Genomic DNA, 24,539 nt, shown 5'->3' on the forward strand with positions numbered 1-24,539 from the left:
AGGCTCAACAGATGTGGGCTTATCTGCCGCACTTCTGCGCGCTGCAGCTTAAAATGCGGCAGTTAGGCTCATTTCTCACCGCTGCCGCCTGCCTGCAAATGTGCGGCAGGTAAGCACGTTTTAAGCTGCAGCGTACAGAAGTGCGGCAGATAGGCTCGCTTCTCGCTACTGCCGCTTGTGCGCAGAAGTGCGGCAGATAAGCCCACATCTGTTGAGCCTGTTAGGCACCGAGTTTTTTGTGTGTTCACATGAGTATTTCAAAGGAAAACCTTGGTTAAGGAAGTAAATGGTTTCTTTTGAGATAAAGTTTAGTGAGGAATCAAGGATGCGAGAAAAAACCCATATGTGATAAAAATGTAATTAATTATAAAAGATGAATGGATACATCAAGGTTGAAGTGATTAATGCTTACCAAGAACACAAACCACCTATCTACGCTTAACTTCTTAATAAAAAAATTTTCCAAGACTTCTAGAACAATCCAAGGACAACTGTTGAAATTTAATTAAACGCATAATTAAACTCTATTCAAGTAAGCAGTCCCGTAGATAAAATATTATTTGGTTGGTTTATTGATTATTTAATTACTATGTACTAAAATTAAACCCGTTGCATAGGCTGAACAATCATGTAAATTAATTATTTTCTAATTGTCAAAGGACTCTGTCATTTTCAGTAAATTAAAAAGCGCTCATAATTAAATTCAGAGGTCCATGCTTTTAATTATGCCGCTTTCGTCAAATTAAACATTAAAAAGCTATAATTATCCACTAATGTCCAGAGTGGAGGGGAATTTCGCCCTGATCTCTCTGCACTGCAGCTTGTCAATATTCAGTGAGTGTCTCTTCACCCGAATCTCGCTCTCCAAGTGGCCTCTCATCTTGATTAATTCTAAAAGTCGCTTGTGCGCCTCTTCGAGGCTCGTCTGCAGTCTTCCTGACGAGCCGTCACTTTGCTGTACTTCGCTCAGCAGTCTGCAAGCAAAGAATAATTAATTAGCCTCGCAAAAACAGACAGGTGAGAAAGATGAATTTTTGTCCCGACGCCCAGCCAAAGCTGAAACTTGAGAGGATATCTATCTTTTGCAATGAATTATCCAAAGTACACTAAAAGTCCTAAATTTGTTATTTCATATAAAAAGTTTTTATTCCGTTTGTATTTTGAAACGGGATGCTATTTGCAGAGCTTCCTTAAGAGAGAATTTTACAATGTATAATTATTGAAACCTTCCCTGATTGACAAAATCCTGGTGATTTTTCAAAGAAAATTATTTATTTTATTTATTTATATAAAATAACGAAAAATATAGTTCTCCGTTATGGAATAAAATTAATCCAATACTCCTGAAAACGTATGTATATAACTTTTAATTATAAAACCCGCGAGCTTGAAAAGTATGAAAAAGAGAGATCATCAGTCCCAGCATTATCGCTTTGATGAACGACCCATGGTGTATGGGTTGGAGCATTTTGTTTCTATCAATCATTGAACCTGACGCTTCGCCTGCTTATTTATGCATGATGACGGTCGGTGGCGGGATTCATCAAAAGCTGGGTCAATTCCAATGGCAGACACCGCCGCTCATCAAATTTTGTCCACGGACTTTGGAGAATTTCATACCAAACGGTAAATGTGCCGTTTGCGTAAATTGTAAATTCAATTTGAGAGATGGAAAATGGGAATTTGAATTTAATTATTTTCAGCATTTCCATTTAATGCTCATGGCAAATTCAAAATAAACTATTGGAAAGGTGTAACTCCAGAGGCAACCACCTCATCAAAAACCAATTAGGAAAATAAATAAAAAAATAATTTACATAAAATAAATAATTAGTATATGAAATTTTTATTTCACATAAAATAAAAGCAAATATATTTCAAAAAGCTTAAAAAATAAGGCAAATTAACTTTTGTAAGCATCCAATTGAATAAATATCAAGAATTTTGTCCTCAATTGAAGTTTTTAGTCACTCATACTCATAGAGAGAACAATGGAAGCAATATTTAAAAACTCATTGTGTTACAGCAACGTGTGAATGGAAACAAAAGCCAAAAATTGTTCCAACCGAGCGAGTTTTTTGGCTGCTGGGCGACCGTGATTAGTGCCATCACTTTGCGCGGTGGCGGCGCCATGTTGACTTATATTATCTGAGCAAAGCACATTAAAAATTTTCCGCAAATTACATTCATGAATGATGGCGGCGATTCATAAATCTCACCGTGTGAAAAAGTGGGTGCAATTTGGAACGTGCGTCGTTTGACGCAAATTTTAATTGCCTTTCCCAAGGGACACCATTCAACCCCGGCCTGAATACGAAGTCCACAATAGGGATGATTAACGTGAAAATGACAATTTTTTTTAAAGGTGATTCTTTGGATCAAATTTTAGTTGAATCAGTTCCAGGTAATGCCGGTAATAAGCAAAAGAATCTATTCCAAATGGTCAATTTTTCGAACACTTTAGAAGAAACTAAAATTAAAAGTTAATAGTTTAATTTATTTCTCTGATGTAAATTTATGATTTATGAGGGCAGTGAGTTTCAATTTGGTGCAATAATTTAAAGACCCCGTCAATTTTATTTTTAAACAAAACATTCGTTTGCTGTAAGTTCCTAATAATTTATACCTGTATTAAATATACATCAAAAATTAAAATTCTGGAAATAAAATACCGGCAGCCTAAAAATAATCCAAATCCAGTCCCAGATGTTTAAAAAAAAATCGTGGGATTAAACAATGCATTTTTATTTTTTTCCCTTTTTTATCAAAAATAGGGAGGAATTCGCTATCAGGATGAATTTGGTAGGGCGAATTAAAAATAACCAAAAATACTTTTTTCAAGAGAGTAGGGTCGGTCACAACTCATTTTGTATCTATGGAACTTGCGAAACGCTGCAAACAAAGCTTCTACGCCCTGTTGGAAAGCTTTTAATGGAAAAGCAGAGTGCACAGGTGCGCAGGCTGGCAAAATGAGAGCGAGAGAGAGCTTTTTGAGATTCCAAGCGTGTGTTTCGAAACGACGGTGAATAATTTTGGAATCGAAAATCGATAGGGCTTTGCCACAGAATGAAAAATTTGTAGCAGCTCACAGATGTCAAAGTAATTTTTAATATGCAAGGCAAAAGAATAGGTAATGCTATAGGCTATAAGTGGAAAACCTCAAAATAGGTTATTTTAGGTCATTATATAAGTAGCTCTAATTTTAAGTATGTGAAAAATTAGGCCTAATAACATTAAATATGTAAGAATTATTAATATTATTACATTGTCTTCATTTTTTTTTTTTTTTTTTGCAACAAGGAGGTTAAAAAGGTGGTTGCATAATATTCAACATCTCCAATTCAATTACTAACAAATTAAATTTTCTCGATCAAAATATTTTTCTTTTATTGTTTCTTTTTATAAAATTTGACAGACAGATATTGCTTTCATCTTTTTCTGAAATTAAATAGGTTTGGATGGAATGTAATGATATCTTAATAAAGAATAAGTTGATCCTTATATCCTTATAAACTTATTAACAATAATTGATATTGAATTTAATCTATAATTATCAAAATATCTGTTTTGTAAATATATCAACGCGCAGGAATTTTAACTTTTGTAAGGTTCACACATTAAGTAAAATTTTTAACGAAAAATATTAAAAATAATTATTGTAAAAAGAACTGGAATAAAAGAAGTTGAGTTCAGGATCTTGAAGGAGAAAAATTATTAAATTTATTCCATTTTCTATCTGTATTTCTACTTTAAGTTGCAAATCTCCATATAAGTGGTTGGATTTGTTTGTTATGCTATGCAACCCATAACCCATGCCAGTTTTGGTCGGTGCCCTTCAACACAAACTGCATTCAGAGCATAATTCTTGGGTAGGCAAAATTGAAATTCATGGAGCACACCCTTCCCTCTCGTTCCAGTGCATCCGTTGGAGGCGCATTGTTGCACAACGCCGAGGGTTGATTTGAGGCTGAGAGAGCGAGCAGGGGCTGATTGCCCCTTGGGTGCCCGGAATTTAAATTATCATTCATTAGCTTAATTGAATCGACGCGCACGCTCTTCGTAAATTGAGAGTTATTCCAATGAAGAGAATTTCTTTTCATGCTATGGTCGGCGTTTTTTTTCTGTAAAGAAATTCCCCCTTTCTAAAAAGTTTTCTAACAAAAGAGGAGAACTTAAATAGTAAATTTTTCCTGAAATTTGTTGTCAAGAGAATGAGTGAAGTGATTTTTTCGGATCGTGTTTTCATCAAACCAAAACAAACTTTGATAAATGTTATAATACCCCTTTCTTGCTTCTGTGAATGTGTACGATTGACATTTTTTGTTGCTTTTCATTTATCAAAATTAAAATTGACTTTCATTTGGATGATGCAGGAAAAAAACATGACTAGCTTCAGCACTTATTTGATTAGCCAGTTGTTAGTGTGCGTGGATTGTGGTATTTCGCTTGGAAATGGTAACAAAAGCAGACATTTTCGCTTTGTGAATTTTCTGTATGGCTGTAAAGCAAAATATAACTAAAGCGAACGTAAATAAGTTGCAGCGCAGGAAAATTTAAAATGTAGCTCATTAAAACTTTTTAATTGGAATGGTTGGGAATGGTTTGATTCAGTGAAAAAAGCTACATGCGTTTATTCAGTGTGCTCTCACGTTCAGTCAAGTTAATGGTTTTCAGTTATTATTAAAAATATAAATAAACACTACGCATATTCAGAAGTTTACAAATTGAAAGAAATATTTTTCATCATAAACTCATCAGCACTCAGGATTTTTTTTACCGATTAAATTCACTCATTCAAAATAATAATAATAATAATCTTGATTTAATCGGAATCTATATTTCTTTATAGAGGTTTAAATAATTTTAACTGTTAAAAATTATCTACAAAATAGTCAACCAAAGAAGAGAAAAGTAGCAAAAATTTATCAAATTGAAACATGCTCAAATCAATATAAATACGCTTTATTGCAATTTGATAAGAGAGAAAAATGCGTGTTAATAATAATAAAATAAGTTGCACTTGCCCGTATTGTGGCGGATCATCGCAGTTTTCCGTAGGCTGAGGACGCGCCTTCCGAATCTGCAACCGTTGCTGCGCCACCCTGAGTGGAATGCCATTATTGAACGACGCCTTTTGCAGGTCGGCTATCAGTTTCTCCGTGTCAACGATCCGCTGTAGGACCTGAAATAAGTGACATAAGACATAATATATACTAGTTATTTCTTTTGCCTGCCAGATTTAAATTTGCACTGAAGAATCATAAAGATTTTTTTTTTAATTCAAAATGTATGATTTCTTGAACAAATTATTTTAGTTATTATTTCTGTGAAATCAGCTACATTGACGATCCTATTCCCTAATTTTATCAAATTCTGATAAACCTGCATAAGAAAATTGTAATTTTAAATAACAAATTTAAAATACTTTGGCGGTCTTTTAAATTAAAAAATATCGAGTCCAGAAAATTAATAATACCAAGTCTAGCTGGTGCTCCAAGGCGATCCTGCACTCTTCAATTTCAGAGATGCGTTTTTCAAGGGCGTTCTCCACCGAGTCAGCCTGTGATCGCAGATTTCGAGCAACCGTGGTTAGGATTTTCTCGATGTCTCGTCGGAGGGTGGCAGACGCTGCCATTTGTCGCTCCACGTGAGCCATGTTTTCCTTGCTGAACTGCTCCCACTGCAGCGGATCCACTTGTCTGGAAGAATTGCAGCGTGTTTTATACTCTCGCTGGAAAATCGTTTTGCTCGGCAGGGAGTTAAGGCCGCGTGACATGTGTCTACTATGATTGAGTGGGCTCTCTTTTGTCGGGTGTTTTGGGAGGTCTTTGTACTCGGCGTCACAATAAAAGGACAATTTATGAGTCTGGCCTTTGAAAGGAAGAGCGACTCCCGACGGCGGAAAATGGTCCAGCGTTATATCTGGACCGTAAAAGATGTGAAAAATAGCCCTTTTTCCTCTTTTGAGAGATTTCTGTTATCATTGAATAACGAATAACGGCTTTATTCAAATCAGAAGCAAACACCAGACTAACAAATTCTTTCAATAGTGGAATTGTATCAGTTTTGCATTACTTTCATTTTGATGAAACCAAAAAAATTAAATAAATAAAAAATAAATGTTTCCAATAGATAATTATCAATTCATTTTACTTAAAACGAGAAAAGTTTTAGGCTGCAATTAAAAACAAGTTTTTATAGAAATTGGGGGAAGATTTTGTTACACAAATAACTACTAAAAATTTTTAGTTCACTGGTTTTCAAAAGTGATTTACATTTAGTTTCAAGCTGCAACTTCTTTTTATTTATAATTACTTCTCTATAGAAAAAACGACGTGCGTTATTTAAGCAATAAGTCTTGCTTGGATGTAAAAGCAACAGAAATTAAAATTCATCACGCCTACCCCTCTTTTGTTCTGACTTTATTTTTGCTTTGAAAGGAGGAAAAACTTTCTTCATTTCCAAACTTCACGCACGAGTTAAGTTATATTTAAATTTTTTTAGAATTTCCATCTTCCCAACTTTGATCAACCTACGCAGTTTTATTTTTTACAGTTAAGTTAAGAGAAAAATTTGTTATTATGAAAAAAAAATGCAAAATACAGTTCAAATCTATTTCATCAAAAACACGTACGTGCGTGAGTGAGAAGGATAGATGCTTGATTTAATAATGCCAAAGTGAAGGAACTGACAACTAATTTGGCAACTTGGTCGATCTGAACACAATTGAAAATGGGAAGTGCGTGTTTTATTATTCATGGCAGCGGTGCAGAGGGACTACTAATGAGTATCAGCAGACGGACGGACAGGCGCAAGCAAGACTTAATTTTGTTTTCGCCCAAGCCGACCAAGCGCGAATTAGAGCAAAGTTTGCCTGTGGTGCGGTTTTTGCCCTCAATAGATTAAGGCAGACTAATGCGCTGCGGGAATCGCCAGAGCAGATCAATTAGATCGAATTCGCTGCAGACTGGACTTTGAATGATTCAGTGTGGTTTTTGAGTGAGCAACTCGCAATTACATCGATTGAGTGATAAATATTAAAAAATTAGATTGAAAGTTAGAAGTATATTAAAAACTTTTATCAAGAAAAGGACTTGAAAAGTCATTTTTTTCCTAACACAAAAATGAAATTATCAATCCCATAAAAAAAATTCAAATTTTTTTTCCAGTTGAGTGCTGTTTGACGGAAAATATTTAGGAATCTCTGCGTTTGCCCTTTGAGAATTGAAGGACGAGGTGAGGTTGTAAATTTATATATCAATGATTAATGGAACTGTCTGCCTGGTTTGAAGTTCTCTTGATGGCAAAATGATATTCAACTCTCTCGTAGAAAAAAAATAAATGTGAACTGCTTTTGCGGAAGCTGTGGATGACGTTAAAAAATAAAACGTGCAATGGAAATTGCGGCAACTTTTGCAGACTTATTTGAATGCTGCAAATTAGCTGTTGATATGAATGCAGCTAATTTTCTGCTTGTAACTTTATTAATTGATCGGAAAATTGCTGAGAAATTCGTTCTGTATTTGACAGGTTAAAAATATTAAATAACATTCAGCTGCCTGAATAAAGTTGCTCAATGTTTGAAAAGTAAGCACGTCAACGGCATCGAAGCATTGGTTATTTGATTATTTCTCAACTTTGAAGCTTTCAGTGTATTTTTTTAATTTTAATAAACTTCATATTTTATAAATTTTGATGTTTATGCTAAAAATACTTTCTCCTCTGTAAATACCTATCAAATAACTTTGAAGAAATTTACTTACGAAAAAATTTTAAATTTGATCAGACCATTTTTAGTTGCATTTTTAAATAACTTTATCCAAAAAAGCAAAAAAATTATGCTCTTTTTTAAGAATTTCATGTTTTATACATTACAATGGTTATCGATTATAGGTTTTGACTCGCGAATTTAGCGTCGCTCCAATAATTATTTCTCCTCCAATTTCGCCCTTTGATGTATATTTAAAAAAATCAAAGTCTCTTCAATCGTATTTATCTATTAATAATGATGGCGTACGTGCCATGCCGCAGCAATCAACCCACCATATTGCTAATTTAGACCGTGTTATTTCGCCCTTCTGATTTCTGTAGAGAATGCTTCAGTTGTTTCAACTGGCATTATTCATTTGGACAGCCCTCGTGTGAACTTCAGTCTGCTGCTGTCTGTCACTTGGCAACACAGTTCACTCCCACACTTTACTCGGAAAGCAGGGCTTTGATTGGACCTTCCGAATTGCAAATACTAATAATTCGCCTGGTATATTCTGTTGATACAATCGATACGAACCAAAAGTATTTTTTTTCTGGCCCTATGTTCTAGGTTTAATTTGGGCAACAAGCGCCAAGTCAACACAAATACAGCGAGAGAGTAGCCAAATTATCCGTGAGAGCTGCCGTCGTGTTTTGCATGTCAGGCAAACAGTCGGGCTTTCCTGTAGCACGGGTTGCGTAACGCGGATAGCGTAGGCGCGAAGCAAAATAAGTGACCCTCGGAGGCACGTGTAATCTCAGAAATCGGCCAAATTTGAATTGCGCGTTATTCAAGTGGATCTTCGCGTGTTTGCAGATTAATGTAGCTTACGAGCGACGGCATTTTGATAAACAAGCTGCTCATTTTCCGCAAGACCGACCGAAAATGGAGCGAATTAATTAAACACGCCATTTGAGTTTTCGCTCCTGTGATTTCATTAGCACGAGTATCAAAAGAAAAGGAGACGTTGATACCAACTTCTGGGCTGGCTACAGGCAGAATTTAACTTTCGGTGGTGGAATTCGTGTAGAACTTTTACCTTTTCAAAGTTTTGGAGCAGTGGGTGTTCTTTTGGAATCTTAAATTACACTTGTGATTGTAATACAATTCTTCCTCATTCATTACGTTAAACTGGAAGAGGTGGGTTTGCAGACGAAAATGATTGATAAAAGTGTCGAAAAAACCTACAAAACGATTTTGAAATGGATTTGGAAGTAATTCAATGGTTGTATATTATAGGTAAATTAAAATAATTATTTTAGATGATTTAACTTCAGTTTTGTCAATCTTAGAGACCGTAGACGACCTAGACACTATTAAATTGAATAATCATAAAATGTTTTCAGAACTATAATGTTTTTATTTAAGAAAGAAATGCTTCAGAAGTTAAGTCTCATAAATTTTTGCGCAGGTAAATTAAATTTTCTGTAAATATAACCGAATATAAAGAGGAAATGGCTGAAGAAATTAATAGAGTCAGAGAATTCGGTTCTGCCTTTTGGCCTGGAGGAAAACGTGTTAGTCTTGGCAAGAAAAAGTAAAAGGCCTATGTGTGAAGAGGGACTGTGTTTGCGCGTTTTTTCTTGACTCTTCTCTCAATCTTTTGTTTTGCAAGAAAAAGATTCTTACTGAAAAGGTAGATGAGTCGCCGAGGGGCAGAGGCGCGCCGCGTCACATCTCGCCGTGTTTATGAGCAGGCACTCGGTCTCCAAGTGACCTGCTTTTATTTTGTTGCTCCAGTCTTGCTCGGTGAGATCGCGGCCGTTCCGCAGACTGCACAACTGCGACCACGTTTCTGCCGACAAATTCTGCAACATGCTTCTCGTGCTGTCAATTAAGCAGCTCTCCTGCAACACGTGATGGACCAGAATTAATTTCACTCTCGAGTGATTTATTTATCTCGACTTTTTCTACAACCCAATCGCTTCGTTTTGAAATACATGTTCCTGGCTGCGAATACGATCGCCGCAGCCAAGTGGAAGAATTAAGTGAAAGCTCTCATTGTGTCTCCGGAGCAATTTGTTCCATTTTCGAGAGTGAACGTAATCTTCGTTACTGCACACTTGAGTCGGCCTTTTGTGACGACGAAATGGACTGCGCGGAGTGCTGCGTTTTTGTGTGTTTCCATCTGCCAGTGTGTAATTGAATTCGCCAACTTTTAATGGGCATGCGAAACTCGTGGTCTTGCTGTCGAAGTTTATTGCTCAGACTTAATCCTAAAACCATCCTTCTACCATGAACAATCAAACAAGAGTACTTAAAATGATATTCGTCTTAAAAGGGAGCCGCCCCCAACATTAACATTTGAGAATTTTTTTGTCTTCATATAAAGATTATTTCAATGAATATATAAACAATTCAGTAATTTTGATTGAAAATTACCAATGAAAATTGAAGAAAATTTGTGTAAAATTCCACGATCAAGTGTTAATTTGTGGTGTGAATTGAAAGGCGGCTTTTCCTTGCAGGCAAGTAAGATATTGTCTTTTACAAAACACCAAATTAAATTATTTCTGCAGCTCACGAATTTTATAATGAGGTGCGGTGCGTTGAGCAAATTGATATTGGAAGGGAAACAAGGTATCAAAATTTTTTCTTATTTTTATTGCAAATCCTAGATTTTAAAAATTATCAAAAATTCACATGATTATTATTTTACTAAAGAGTATTGTACGTTTCTTGTTAACAATTTACAAAATTCACATCAGTCATAAATATTATGTGTTTCATTCCATAGGGAGATTCGTTCGCGAAATGGATAATCCATTTCGCGAATTCTAAATTTTTAAAATTGTGACTATTGAAATGATCACAAATTAATAAATTCTCTTTCATTTTAACTCAATGTCGACTTGTCGAGTAAATTTTGGTGACTCTACAAAATACATAGGAATATTATTTTAATTGAAATTTTCTGACCTGGTGAAGCTGCTCCTGAACTTCGTCTGCGACGAGGTCTTGCTCCAATCTGTTCTGCCGTCTCTCGAGGCATTCGGCGTTGATCAAAGCCGGCGTCGTGAGGGCCACAATGGACCTTTTGACGCGCTGCCTCTGCGTTTCCAGATGCTCTTCCTCCTCGCGGCACATCCAACAAACTTTGGACAGGTCGCACAGAACGCTGCGGATTTCCTGGGCGCGGGCGGATAAGAGGCGAGAATTGGTCTTTTGGTCCGTATCACTGCGACTCGCACACTCGGTCATGCATTGTCGGCAATCCCTGTTCGTCCTGCGGCAAAGTATGTGGGTAATAGAATTCCTCTATGTGCAATACATATAATATATATACATAAAAACTGTGAGTTGCGATAAATTCCAAATAAAATCACCAAAAGCAAAAAGCGAAGAGTAGATTTTAATAGAAATTTCAATTTTGTTTCAACTGAATAATGTTTGAGGATTAAATAAAATGTCAATAATTTTTATTCAATATTATACTATAATATTTCTACATGCGTCTACCAGCAGCTTCAATTATAAGCTCTAGATTGGTGTATATAAACAGAAATTCACTTTCACATAATCAAATTTACTCTGCGTTTCCACTTGAGAGAATTCGTGGGCTTTGCTCATTTGCGTAATTTCAGCGCTCCTGCGTGAAATAATTGATTTCGCTCTGAGTCAAATTTCAGCAAGCTGTTGCCAAGAATGAAAATTTGCTAAATAAACAAATATCCTCTGATCTTCATCGGTGTTAAAAAAAGGAGCGGCTTAAAAGTTTGTGAATAATTCAGTTTCTATGCACGCAAGAGAAAAAATAATAAACGTTTATTGCAAAAGTTTTTATAAGAAGCTTAAAAAGTGTACCAGCTTTAGGTGATTTAAAAAGTGTACACAAAAATATAACTAGAGCTAGGTGGTGTTTGGTTCTGTTAATTTTTCGTTCGCAGGATTTTTTTCTTTAGCGAAAGCGACAGGGGTGTCACTTGCAAATTAATTTCTCCTGGCATCGCGATCTCCTCTTGCAGCCGCGACACGTTCCGCGCATTTTATCAAAACGAGAAGAGCCGCCGCGTCAGTACGTTAATTAAAACTTGCAAAAGTTTGTAACTCTGTCTCGTCGCGCGACACGAAGAACGACTCTCGAACAGACGCGACGAAATGAGTTGAAAGTTGACACGCCGACGTTTACCCGTACATAGTTTCCAAGACAACGCACCCACTTGTGACAATGCAAATGAGTGAAATGAGCAAATTGTACGCAAGGAATATGGAATATCCATTAGAATTATGATGGAATGTGAAATAATGTGATATTAATTTTTCTGTTACGCAAAATTTATAATTATAATGTAAATTAATCTTATATTACATGAAATTTAGTAGCATAATATTGGTGTTCAATTTTCAATTTGCTATTATAAAATCTAATTTATATTATATTTTATACACCGATTTTACTGCAAAATTTGCATTGTACTGTATAAGTTAAGTGAAAAAATAAAAGTTAAAATATATAACAATGATTTTTAAATTATAAACTTTAGCAATGCTCATTTTTTTATGTTAATTAACTATTTATAATTAAAATAAAAGATTTCTTACGTTCTTTCCTCCATTTGAAATTAAGTTACATTGATGTAGCACAACATACATCAAATTCTATAATATCTTAAAGAAATAATTTTTTTTTTATATAATTTATATTGTCAAATATCGTGGAAATCCTCGAGTGTCAACTTCTTCAAAGAAGTTGTCAAATATCATCTGTTTCATCAAAAGTGATACGATTATGAGAGATTATAAATGCTCTTCTCAAGTATAAAAATGAAAAATTTTCTCATGTGAAACCTAAAACTGCGCAATAAAGGGGCGCACGTATAGGCACTCTTTTTTCTGCAAAATGCGCAGTGCACATAGTTAAAGAGCTCTCGTTAATGACTTTGTGCCACTATTAAGGGCGCAAGAAATGTTCGCTAACTACGTGCACCTAACATGCTCACCGATTTCGTAAAGCCGCGCGTGAAAGGCGAGCTAACGAGAGAGTGAGAAGAGAGACCAAAAGTGCGAGATAAAATTAACCATGAACAGGCCATGGGATGAGGTGATCACATCATGCACAAAATGAAACTCTCACCGAGCAGCACATTTTGGAGGAAAATGAGAAAAAAGGGTTATCAAAAAAGCCTTTTTGGCATTATTTATGAACAATGTGCGCTGAAGGGTGAGGCGCGAAAATAAATCCCCCATGCTGGACGTAAATCTGATTAGATATTTTTCCACTCCGTGTAAATAAAATAACTCGTGATGAAAAGTTTTACGCTGAGAATTTGCATGTACATATAACTGGCGTATTTAAACCCATATAATTTGTATGCAACCGCGGCTTCACAGGAAAAGTGTCAAGCACAAGTTGCACAACAAAACTCGGAACTTTATTATACAAATGTACAATTACGCAAATAATTTTTCCAATAAAACTAGCATTCTGCTCGGCTTCACACTTTTCACTCCGCATTATACATAAACTTTTTACTGCTCTGCTTTCCGTGCAATTTCTCTTTTTAACCCATTGTCGCATCAAATCAGTGAGGAATCGGTTTATTTCTTATTTCCACAGCTTGGCTGGTGCTCTGGGAATTTATTGCTGGCAAGGGAAATGCATTTATTTCACTTACGCGAGTGCAGCGAGCTGTGCATCCGTTGATCGCGAGCACAAATCCGCATTCGCCGAAGCCCATTCGGCCGGAGTGTATCTGCACAGGGCGTACTTCCGAGCGGCTGTGTCATAATTTGCGATATGCGTTGGAACTTGAGCTTGCAAATCTACGTTGGCAACGATTTTCGGCTTGAAATCGACTGTGCTTGGGTCTATTGAAAAGTAAGAGCAGAGAAAAGGAGCCAATTTAGATAATTGCACACTCAATTAAGTGAAGTGCGCAGCGCTAGTTTCTTTGGAGAAGAAAAGCAGGTCTTTCATCTCTGCAAAAAGGAAAGCTTGGGACGGTGGTTTCAAGAGAGACGCATGTGGTTTTAGAGTAAATAATTAATTACCATCATTGCCCGCCGTATAGTGGCAGGCGGCCTCTTTGTTCAAAGTCTCTCGGCAAAGCGGCCGCTGCTTGGCTGAGGTTGCCCTGCTGCAATTTTCCATTCCGTGCTTTCTCGCGGTTATTAACATTTTCCTCTCTATTTTTGTTCACAAGGAAGAGATACTTGCAGGGTTCACCATAAACAGGAATCCTAGCAACCGTGCGAGAAAAGACTACTGATTCATATGAAAAATCAATAACATGAGGAAAATATATAATGCAGAGAAAACAGGACACTCCAGAAATTTCTGCTTCTTCTTATTTAAGTGAATAAATAAATATTTCAAACTTAAAACATCTGCCCAATTCCAAAAAAACAATTTGTAAAGAATAAAATTACGAAAAGCTTTTAAATACAAAATTAGTGATAATATGTTTTTAGTTATTCAACTTTAATTGAACCTAAAAGACTAATCAACTTTGATTTATTTTGTGAAAGGGTTTGGTAATAGATTTTTTACAATAATATGCTTGAGTACACGTGATTTGGGTTTTATTAGCATATAATTTATGCAGAGTCGAATAATTCAAAAGAATAGACGTCTGCTAGATTTGCAGACTAAATCAGAATGCTCTCATACATTATTTGGTGTTGTTGCAATTTGCAATCCCAAAATAATATTATACCTAAGTGCCTTCTTCATACATTATAATATAAGGAGGCGGAAAATCTCTGTTTTAAGAGTAGTGGAATACACTAAACACATACAACAAAAGTGGAAAAAGAGATAAGAGTAACACATTTCAAGTTCTTTATCTTGCAAACTTAGCGACCACAACAACTGCCAGATTGAACAGCTTCGGCTAGTAGGTGTGTTTGCTCCTGTGTTGCTTGGCAGCGCGGGAAGATCCTCCGGCACCATGATCACGCTTCTTGGCCCTTTCATGGCTGCAGATGGTAAAATTATTAAGTTGGCATAAATCAATGTTAATTGCTGGACAAGTTTCTCTTTAAGTTATGTCAAGAACAAATCTTAGTAAATATAACTCAACAAAAATATCAAGTAAGGTTAAAATGCATATGTATTAGTAAAATTATGTAAAAGAATATTAAAATAAATGTATAAATAAAACAAACGTAAAAATAAAAACAAACCTTGTTTGAGATTTGGAAGTAGATGGGCTTGTCTTAGGATGTCTTACTCTTTGGGAAGTGCTTCAATTTTTAATGTAAAAATAAGAAACAAAACAAATTTTTTGAAATAAAATTCACCTTGGAGGGGGAGCAGCCAATGCAAGTTGCTCCCTGTTCCCAGTATCTTCAGTCACGTCTTCAATAGTAACTCCACCGTAGTGGGCGATCCTTCTTTGATTCGCACTACTACTGCGCGGGTATCCCCTTGTAGCTGATTGCCACTCGTTATTGAACTCCTCGGTCTCATCTAAATGAGCTAAAGGTTTTTAGAAATTCTTATATAAAAAAGTTTTAACTGACTGACCATCAGAAAGGTTGACGAGCTCTATGTGTTCCTCTCTTTGTCCAGTCCGTGTGTTTTGTCTCTGTTCAATGATGTGCGACCTTTCGCCAATGTGGTGTCCGATGGCCATTTTCTTGGTGCCCGTCCTCGAGTCTGACACAGTCTTTGTGGTTTCCTTGACTCCGCCTGGAGCTGCTTTGGTGGTTGAGGTGGCTTGGTAAACTTGAGGGCGCCCGTCGGGTCCGATCGTCATTGAGGTCATCGAGGATGAGCTGTACGATAGACCCTGAAAGTCACAGACCAAATTTTAACTCTGTGCAATTTAAGCATGGTGATTTGTTTACAAAACCAAAATGTGTTAACAATTCAAGAATTTCTTACGTTGTTTCCTGCGTCCATCATGAAGGGATTCATCATTCCTGGACCGGGCCTACCTCGGGGCATCATCTGTCCACCTCCCATGCCCATCAGAGGGCCGCCGAGAAGGCCAGGGAAGCCCATTCCGGGCATCCGCATGCCTCCCATCATGTCCCCAAAGGCGTCTGACATGACGGAGTTCATCATCGCATTCATTTGGTTCATGGCCCTGGAGTGAAACCTGAAATTCAAGGGCGATGCTGGTTTAGTTCGATTTGGCAGTCACAAACTCGTTTTGGTCCTTCTCGGAACGCAGTGGCCGGAAAAGGCGAAAGATCGTCTTTCAAGCTTAAAACGGGCCGGATAGAAATAACTCACCCAAATATTGGGTCGTCGTCGAGGTCGCCTCCCAACATATTGAACATTTTAAGGCCAAAGTTTGCGAGAATATGGATTTATAAACAGCTATGTTCTTGCCACACAGCTGAATTCGAGGTCTAGTTGGCTGAAATGGAAGAAAGATGAAAGTTGTTTTGAGGACTTTTACGGGCAATCCTCCTCGCACCAAAAAATGAGGTTACACAAAGGAGCGCACTTACTGTTAGCGGGAACATTCGAATTCCAATGCTCGAATGCTCCTGTAAAGGAGAATTTAAATCTTCGCGCCTTTTATTTTCGATTTTACAAATCTTCCATGTGGATTACACTTTGTATCTAGAAAATTCTGGAATTCTCTTTCTTTTTATCAGTAAAAAGAAATAAATTAGCCAATGTAGACGACAAAACGTTTATATGACGACAAATTTATATTGTCGAATTTTACAAACAAATAAAATTACTCACATTTTTTAGGTTTTTTTTTATTTTCAAATGAATTGCTTGCAACTCCCTTATGCACACCCCAACTACTGTAAAGACCTCCTGGAAAAGTCTTGTTGTCCCCACCATCGCTTTGTTTTCAATTTTCAATGTCAAACATTTAAGGGGGAATTAGTGTGGTTAGAGTTATTGGAAACCCTTCTTTTCACATCTGCTTTCCCAAATATTAAAAAATTTGTGAACTTTTTTTCAAATGAATCATCTCCTCTGGCCTCGCGAACTGCGCGGCGCGCTGCTCTGAGCATGCAACTCTGCGATCTGGAGTTTTGGCTAATAAATCTTTCTATACGCCCTTCAATCCGTTTTTAGTGGCATCAATCGAAAGATTAATGATTTTGGTAACAGAAAATGTTCATAGTAGCACATATTCGTCGATAGTAATTAGCCAGGAGTTCAAAAACTATATTTATTTTGCCGTGTGATCGAACAATATTGAGTTTTCTCAGTGAATAAATTGAAAGCGGTTATATTTTAATGTTTTAACCGGTAGCCTATACTCTCAACTGATTTTTCGTACCCAGAAATATTCCTTTTGCGTGTCCTAAGTAAGAAATAATCGGTTTTTCTTTCGGTGAAAGTGCGGTGAAAAATTGGAATAAACATCCACTTGGCAACACCGCATTCGTTTTCTCGCTTGCTCTTCTTGCCGGCCGCCCCGTTTCATTTTGTGGAGGGGAGGCCTGCCGTCGGGCAAGAGCCGCTCGTTTTGATAGACTTTTGCGCGAATGCAATATTTTTTTATAACGCGTTATATTTAAGTATTCAAAATTTCAGCGTTGAAAGAAAATTGAATCATGTATTTTTTGATATGCTTGTTTTAAATTAATTTTGACTAGGAGCGGAGTTATTAACGTTTCCGCAAGACTTTTGTTTTTTTAATTTAAAAATTAGAAAAAAAATTTTAAACATAAAAACCCTTGATGAAAAATGTTGCCAATTAAATTTCCTACAATTTCTTTCACAGGCTTGATGACGTCAGAATTTTTATTACATATGTACGGAAGGCTCAAAGTCAAAATATAATTTTTTAACATAGAAAAAAAATTTTTAGAATTTTTTTGAGATAGCCAATCGATTGGAAATTTAATTTTAACTCTGGAATTCAAATTTCATCAAAAAATATTCAGCCGTTTCAAAATGAGAAAGTTATATTTGATGGCACCTCAAACTGCTTTTGAAGACGAAGGCGGCATCAGAGCGCTCATGAGAAAGCAAGCTGCAGCTTAAAAACGGCTCAATATTTTTTCATGAAATTTGAATACCAAAAATAAATTTAAATTTCCAATCGATTGGCTATCTCAAAAAAATTCTAAAAATTTTTTTTCTATGTTAAAAAATTATATTTTGACTTTGAGCCTTCCGTACATATGTAATAAAAATTCTGACGTCATCAAGCCTGTGAAAGAAATTGTAGGAAATTTAATTGGCAACATTTTTCATCAAGGGTTTTTATGTTTAAAATTTTTTTTCTAATTTTTAAATTAAAAAAACAAAAGTCTCGCGGAAACGTTAATAACTCCGCTCCTAGTCAAAATTAATTTAAAACAAGCATATCAAAAAATACATGATTCAATTATCTCTCAACGCTGAAATTTTGAATACTTAAATTTAACGCGTTCTGAAAAAATATTGCATGTGCTCAAAAGTCTATCAAAACGAGCGGCTCTCGCCCGACGGGGGCGTCGCTGGTTGCCACCAAATGAAACGGGCCAGCGGCAAGTGTTGTTTCGGCCGCGTACGTGTCGGCGGCGCACTAAAACGCAAAATAAATGTCACCAGCCGATTCTGCAGTATGTTTTACGTGATTAGTGCATTCCCAGAGCTCAGAAAAAGCAAATTGATGGACTCGATCGCGTGCCGTTTTCGCGCCTGATTTTAAAACACGAGCTACAGCGCCACGCGCGGCGAGACTTATGAACTAATCTACCACACTAATTCCCCCTTAAAAGTAAACAAAAAGATCGTTCTGTGCGAATGCAAAATTGTTAGATTACATACAACTGCAATACATAATGCCGAAAGTCAAACGAAAACCGGTTAAGCTTTGCGATCGGAACATTGCAAATTCGTCTGCTGGGGGAACGTCGTCGTCTGCTAATGCATCTGAACAAAAACAAAATGCAGGTATGAAGATTACATAATTTTTGCCGGCAAAAATCAATTACTGGTATGGGAATTTGACATCTCTGTTTTTCCATTTCAGCAAGAACTCCCAAAATTGCTATTTTTGACATGCCAAAAGGACTGGACGAATTCTTAGATGACTGCAATTATTATCTTTCAGTCAAGACAGACAACGCCGAAGTTGAACCCCAGCACTATAACCTGGGGTCGTTGCTTCTTAAACTGGCGGATCCTTTCAACGTGAGCCTTTTAGACAAAGTAGATGAACTGTGGCTGTACGTTAGTGCAATCCCAGGCCGCAGTTTCATTTATACAGAGTGGGTGGAAGATAACGAAGAGCTGAAACAGAATGTCAAAAAAGCAGTTTTCAGCCGCATTGATGAAAGCACCGACCTGTCGTTTTTGGCTGGTGAGCAAATCTAACCAATTCTATTTTTACAATGAATCACGATCCCATTATACTTCCAGATGATCAGCCTGGCAAAATGATTCGCTTTGTCTTGAACCCTGTCACCGACCAAGTGCAGTTGGTCATCAAAATTAGTCTCTTGGATTCCTACATCAGCACAGACAACCCGTCGGGCATGCAGGTCAAAAGCAACAAGGGCGTGCAGAACGTCATGAAGCACTTTTACAACGTTGAGATTCCTCCGATCAAGTTTCAGCGTGAGGAGCGCAGTTCCGTCAAGCATCTTGATCTACTCTACTCAAGCATCAAACAGTTCCACCAGGCCCAGAATTCTCCCACAGATGTCCAACATAAGGAAATAAAAGTGCAACTCAGGCCCTACCAAGTCAATTCGGTCAACTGGATGCTACTAAGGGAAAGACTTTTGCACGAAACATCGTCGGAGGAGCTGCACCCTCTCTACCAGGAAATCGTGACGCACACGGGTGAAGTTCTTTTCTACAACAAGTATCTCGGGACGTTTGTTAAGAAGAGGCCAATTGTGAAGCCACCAACTCCTGGTGGCATATTGGCTGATGAAATGGGCCTTGGAAAGACGGTGGAGGTGCTGGCTTGTGTCTTGGCAAACCCTCGGCCAATGGAAGAACTCAAAATTGTTGATATTGTCGATGAGGTGAGAGGAAAATTATTTTTGTGCCCAAAAAATGAGCAATTGTAAGAACATTTTCTAGATTTTCTATTATTTACCCCAGTCATGAAAATTAGACAGGTGATGCAAATACCATAATTTCAAATTTAATTTTTCAGGATAATGTGCAGGCATACAAACCTGCCAATGCATTTGATTCATCGGCTGAAACAATTATTAAATCTCCAAGGAAGTCGAAGATCGATGCCAAAATTGATGTCATGTTTCGCAGTGAGAGTAAAAAGTCGGGCTCTGTAAGTAAAAAGCTTTTTTTCTTTTTTACTGCAAATTTAATAAATATATCCAAATTAGGCTTGCAGAAAAAGATCTTTGTCAGAGATGGAGGTAGAAGAGGGAACGGACGAGTTGCAAGTTAAAGAAGAACCCCAAGGAAAAGAAGATAAAACAGTTGTGCCGAGAAAAAAGGTTAGATTTTCTGATGAGATCAGTCTGGTCCCAAGAAAAGGCAAAATCAGAGAGTTGCCTGAAGAGCCAGAAGATCTCCACCTGAAATCCATCATCAAACCTTTTGAGAAGCCAGAGAACCTTCCAGTGGATGACAAAGCAATAAGAGATATGGTTCACAAGGCCAGGAAAAAAGCTCGGGAAGAAGCGTACATGAAAGAACTCTCAGCCTATTCAGCTGTGAAGCATTTGCAAAATAATAAAAAGCGTCATTCTGGCTTATTTGAAGGAGAAATCGAGCGCAAGTCCTTTTTCGAATGTGTCTGCGGAGAGGTCGGCAGCACTGACATGTATGATAACGCAAAGGTCAAATGCACTGAATGCGGCATAATTCAACACAAGAAATGTGTACGCTTCAATGATGAGAAAATGGGTGCTTACTTCTGTCCTCATTGCAACGTTCGAAGACCACTGGTTGAGTCAAAAACCACCCTGATCGTCGCACCAGCGGCCATCAGCCAGCAGTGGATGGACGAGGTCAAGAAACTTGTGAGCGAGAGTTCTCTGCTTATAAAATTCTACAAGTAAATGAATTATATCTATGGGTTTCAGTTTTTCTTAATTATAAATTCTCTAGTGGAGTTTTCAGTGATGGCTACTATCAGCCTCAATCATTTGCTGCTTTTGACATTGTCATCACTACCTACGAAGTCCTCAGCAAGGAGCTTGACTACGTTGATTTGCCACATTGCAATGCGGTGGATGGAAGGAGGTTCAGAAACGCCAAACGATACACTTCCCTTCCCTCTCCATTACCCTGTGTGCAGTGGTGGCGTGTCTGCCTTGACGAAGCTCAGATGGTTGAGTGTACAACTACAAGATCGGCAGAAATGGCCTTGCGACTGAATGCAGTCAACAGATGGTGTATTACTGGAACACCAGTCCAGCAATCCCTTCAAGGTAGTGACAGTGACACAATGTATTTCTGATTGATTTATTCCCAAAAAGGTTTTAAAAAACCTCTTTGTGAGAAAAAAAATTTTATTTCAATTTAGGTACAAAAGCATTGCAGAATTTGTAGAAAAAAATTAATAATTAGATTTTTTTTATTCTTTCAAAATACTTATCTTTAATATTTCAGATCTGTATGGCCTGGTGATGTTCCTTGGCGTTGATCCTTTCTGCTTTGATATGTGGTGGAATGTACTTGTCCAAGGCCCATTTATCACCGGCAACCCAATCCCACTCTGTGAGCTAATCTGCCCTCTGATGTGGCGCACAGCAAAGGTTGACGTTCTTGATCAAATCAATATTCCACCCCAAGTGGAGGAAATCCATTGGATCAATTTCTCACCAATTGAAGAGCATTTTTATCGCCGGCAGCATGTTGAGTGTGGGAAAATGGTCCTGGGCCGCATCTCGCAGCAGCCGAGCTTGGACCTTCGGTTGCAATCTTTGCCCAAAGACGTTCTTGATAAAATTCTGAAGCCTCTGATCAACCTTCGACAAGCTTGTTGCCACCCGCAAACTGTGAAAGGAAAGTTTTCCGTGGCCAACGCTCACAGCAACAAAACCATTACCATGCAAGAGCTCATGAAAAATTTAATTATAAAGGCAAAAACGGAGTGTGAAGAATCACTTCGCATGATCATCTCGTCTCTGAATGGTATAGTTTTTTTTATTATTATTTTATATTTTATTAATTAAAACTAAACCTTCCAGGGCTTGCTGGTCTTAGTATTATTCAGGAAAAATGGGCTGAAGCTGCACAATACTACCGGGAGGTTTTGACTTTTGTCGATGAGAACAAAGATAAAATCAAAGCCGACAAACTTCAAAGGATTCACACCTTGCGAAACTTGAAGGAGCTTTTGGAAAGCAACCATGAGAATGTTATAATTAGAGAAAGTGAATTAAATTTGGATAAAGATTCAGAGCAGCTGGAAGACGAGTATCTTGCCAAGTTTATTTCGACTGTAAATAGTATATTCACTTATTTAGTTTTTATATAAAATAAATTTTTTGTTAGGTTGATAATGCCAAGCAATCTTTGCTCCCGTTGTCAGCCAAGGTAACTGAAGCTGAAAAAGAGCTAGTTTTGGAAGAAGCGTGGTGGAGTTCGGTACTCACATTGGCTGCAACTCTTGACGACGAGCAAGAAATTGTGGAAAGAATCCGACAGACAATTGAGGGTTTGAACAAGAAGTCGCCTAAGGAAACGAAGATAAAAATGAACCAGTAAGAAATTGGCTTTTTTATTGTTCTTATAGCTATTCAAATTTGATTTCAGATTCAAAAACTTAATTGCTATTGAAGCGACTCTTCTCCACAACACAGAATCTTTGGACAAGGAGCATAAAAAAGTTCTGAAGGATATGAAAAAAATTCAGTCCATGGATGCTCAATCTTTGGTGAATGAAGCCGTCGATTGTCACTTGAGAACCATTCTCACTGATGAGGTCAAGAAGAAGAAAAATAAGTATGCTAATAACTAAATTATCTTGCCTCAAATTCAAATCATTGAATTTTTAGGTGCAAACTTTGCCTTGTGAGTGATTCATTCAAAAAATATGAAAAGGTTCTCTTCAGAGAAGTGACTTCCAAGGACAGCTATGAACATATGGATCTTGATGATGTTCGTATTTTTGGGCAGCTCCAGACAATTGTTTGGGCGGCTGGAGACACCGAAAGAGTTCTAAAAAGTAATTTCATTTCATCATTGCATCTAACAATAAGTTAATTTTTAAATCTCTCCTAATAGCATTGCATACTTATGCCAAGCTGAAAAACGTTGACGAAGATTGGATTAAAGACGGAGCAGCACAACTAAAGTTAATTGATGCTAAGAAGAAAGAATTTAAAGTAAATAAAAAAACTACCTGATATTTAAATTAATTCAACACAATTAATTAGAATCTGAGAAGCCTATGGAGTCAAATCAACGACTACATATCAGCTCTGGACGAACTCAACATGTGCAAACTGCGATTCCGTCTTAGATACGAGAACGAGCCCTTGGTCAAGAATAAGCCCAGAAAGAAAAAGGGAAACCCTGATTTGGGCAGCAATATGCAGAATAAGGTTGAGCACATTTACATAATTGAAGAACATGAGGTGGAACCGCAGAGTTTGCGGCTTACACTGGAAAGAAGTGAAGGCGAGAGAAGTCTGCGCCGTCGAAAAGGCCAACTGCAGTACCTGCTCAACCTTGAGCAAAATGACATCGCCATAGCTGGAGGGGAAAATCCTGAGCCGTGTCCAGTCTGCAGGAAGACTCTTGGGTCTCAAGTAAGCTTTTTCTTAATTAGAGACCACTTTTTGCAACTTTCGGTTTTTACTTATAGTGGACTGTTTTACTTTGCGGACACTGCTATTGTGTCGAATGCTTGGAAGAATTGAAGCGCCGCCGAATAAACAAGCGCATTTTGAAATGCCCCATTTGCCGGGAGGACACGGCTTCAGGTGAAATCTCTTACATCAACACCAAGATGCAGCCGGAAATTGATGCTAAGAAAAACGAGCTTGACGAGTTGGAGGACTTGGAGGCGATAAAAAAACTGGGTCGGCAGCAGTCTGCGAAGGCCGAGGTGATTGTTCGGGAGATTAGGAAGATCCTGAAAAAGGACCCAACCGACAAAATCCTTATCTTCTCTGCCGTAAGTGTTATTAGGATCTAGGTACAATGCATATTTGAATTGTTTTTGTAGTGGGTGAGCATGTTGGACGTCCTGCAATCAGCGCTGACTGAAAATGACATTTCTTGTGCACAAGTCAAGTCGGGCAAGAAGTTTCAAGAGGCAATTCAACTGTTCAAGGTAATGTGCAAGAAGCAGAGTTGCGGCGTTTGACCCTTGTTTTTGCAGGACCCGCTGAAGAAAGTGACGGCGCTATTGTTGCCCGTCTCGAGAGGCTCAAAAGGCTTGAACTTGACTGAAGCACGGCACGTCTTTCTTGTTGAGCCTATTTTGAACCCCGCCAGCGAACTCCAAGCGCTTGGCCGTGTGCACAGAATCGGCCAAAACAAGTATTTTTTTTTCACTTTTTCGAAGATTTTGCTCATATTAAAAATTTAATTTATTCCTCAGGGAGACAATTGTGCACAGATTCGTCGTCAAGGGAACCATTGAGGAGCGGATGCACATTGTGCTGAAGGCACACCAGGGTCACACCCAGGTCGAAGAAGATCCAGTCACCCTGAGGGATTTGTACAACATGTTTGCCTCTCAACAAGACACTCCAGATTCTCAAGAGGAGGAGAATGATGATCTGCATGATATGGTTGTGATCTAAGTTGATATTTTTCCATAAGTATTCACAGATAATTTCTGTAATAAATGTAAACTTAGGTTAAATAAAATCTAGTTAACGTCCTAACTTATTTTTAGCTTGGTGAAGTGTCTCAATAAATTTTGAAGCCAAAGTGAATTTTATGAAGTTTATTTTCAACTTTTACATTTCTATATAAATTGCCAACATATTC

General features: G+C 37.5%; 3 protein-coding genes across 4 annotated transcripts; 1 reads left to right on the forward strand and 2 right to left on the reverse strand.

Moving 5' to 3' along the window:
* Nucleotides 1–282: 282 nt before the first annotated feature.
* On the reverse strand, nucleotides 283–13,841 carry LOC132192832 (tektin-4-like). The gene is made up of 7 exons (XM_059613004.1): nucleotides 13,742–13,841; nucleotides 13,366–13,558; nucleotides 10,670–10,976; nucleotides 9,380–9,597; nucleotides 5,477–5,699; nucleotides 5,025–5,182; nucleotides 283–974 (listed from the first exon to the last, which is right to left on the reverse strand). Exons 1-7 carry the CDS (start codon nucleotides 13,839–13,841, stop codon nucleotides 764–766), a joined length of 1,410 nt encoding a protein of 469 aa, XP_059468987.1. The 3' UTR covers nucleotides 283–763.
* A 414-nt stretch (nucleotides 13,842–14,255) lies between these two features.
* On the reverse strand, nucleotides 14,256–16,107 carry LOC132201496 (myeloid leukemia factor). Of its 2 annotated transcripts, none has more exons than XM_059627703.1 (6): nucleotides 15,933–16,107; nucleotides 15,579–15,795; nucleotides 15,219–15,483; nucleotides 14,993–15,170; nucleotides 14,876–14,935; nucleotides 14,256–14,668 (listed from the first exon to the last, which is right to left on the reverse strand). In XM_059627703.1, the coding sequence occupies exons 1-6, from the start codon at nucleotides 15,977–15,979 to the stop codon at nucleotides 14,584–14,586; spliced, it is 852 nt and encodes a 283-aa protein (XP_059483686.1). In that variant the 5' UTR covers nucleotides 15,980–16,107; the 3' UTR covers nucleotides 14,256–14,583. The 2 variants fall into 2 exon arrangements, with proteins under 2 accessions (XP_059483686.1, XP_059483693.1); XM_059627710.1 differs by having other exon boundaries at nucleotides 14,993–15,161; nucleotides 15,933–16,102.
* Nucleotides 16,108–16,501: 394 nt separating this feature from the next.
* Nucleotides 16,502–24,484, forward strand: LOC132201471 (E3 ubiquitin-protein ligase SHPRH). The gene is made up of 18 exons (XM_059627656.1): nucleotides 16,502–16,533; nucleotides 18,376–18,557; nucleotides 18,637–18,966; nucleotides 19,026–19,639; nucleotides 19,774–19,908; nucleotides 19,967–20,643; nucleotides 20,697–21,019; nucleotides 21,201–21,725; nucleotides 21,782–22,035; nucleotides 22,089–22,297; nucleotides 22,350–22,538; nucleotides 22,592–22,761; nucleotides 22,821–22,921; nucleotides 22,973–23,347; nucleotides 23,404–23,715; nucleotides 23,767–23,874; nucleotides 23,923–24,083; nucleotides 24,145–24,484. Exons 2-18 carry the CDS (start codon nucleotides 18,446–18,448, stop codon nucleotides 24,347–24,349), a joined length of 4,800 nt encoding a protein of 1,599 aa, XP_059483639.1. The 5' UTR covers nucleotides 16,502–16,533; nucleotides 18,376–18,445; the 3' UTR covers nucleotides 24,350–24,484.
* Nucleotides 24,485–24,539: the final 55 nt, after the last annotated feature.

This window comes from Neocloeon triangulifer, unplaced genomic scaffold (genome assembly GCF_031216515.1).
Source record: "Neocloeon triangulifer isolate White Clay Creek 2 clone unplaced genomic scaffold, ASM3121651v1 ptg000001l, whole genome shotgun sequence".
NCBI classification, from domain to species: domain Eukaryota; kingdom Metazoa; phylum Arthropoda; class Insecta; order Ephemeroptera; family Baetidae; genus Neocloeon; species Neocloeon triangulifer.

Excerpts from the sequence above, each read along its gene's own strand:
- LOC132201496 (XM_059627703.1), bottom strand. The coding sequence starts at position 15,979 with ATGTTCAATATGTTGGGAGGCGACCTCGACGACGACCCAATATTTGG. Across the intron at positions 15,171-15,218 it reads GCTCGTCAACCTTTCTGATG|CTCATTTAGATGAGACCGAG; the intron begins GTCAGTCAGTTA and ends AAAAACCTTTAG. Across the intron at positions 14,669-14,875 it reads ACTTCCAAATCTCAAACAAG|CCATGAAAGGGCCAAGAAGC; the intron begins GTTTGTTTTTAT and ends TACCATCTGCAG.
- LOC132201471 (XM_059627656.1), top strand. The coding sequence starts at position 18,446 with ATGCCGAAAGTCAAACGAAAACCGGTTAAGCTTTGCGATCGGAACATT. Across the intron at positions 21,726-21,781 it reads GATCATCTCGTCTCTGAATG|GGCTTGCTGGTCTTAGTATT; the intron begins GTATAGTTTTTT and ends TAAACCTTCCAG. Across the intron at positions 24,084-24,144 it reads CACAGAATCGGCCAAAACAA|GGAGACAATTGTGCACAGAT; the intron begins GTATTTTTTTTT and ends TTTATTCCTCAG.
- LOC132192832 (XM_059613004.1), bottom strand. The coding sequence starts at position 13,841 with ATGGAAAATTGCAGCAGGGCAACCTCAGCCAAGCAGCGGCCGCTTTGC. Across the intron at positions 5,700-9,379 it reads GCGACTCATCTACCTTTTCA|ACAAGTGGATCCGCTGCAGT; the intron begins GTAAGAATCTTT and ends CAATTCTTCCAG. Across the intron at positions 5,183-5,476 it reads TGGAGCACCAGCTAGACTTG|GTCCTACAGCGGATCGTTGA; the intron begins GTATTATTAATT and ends CACTTATTTCAG.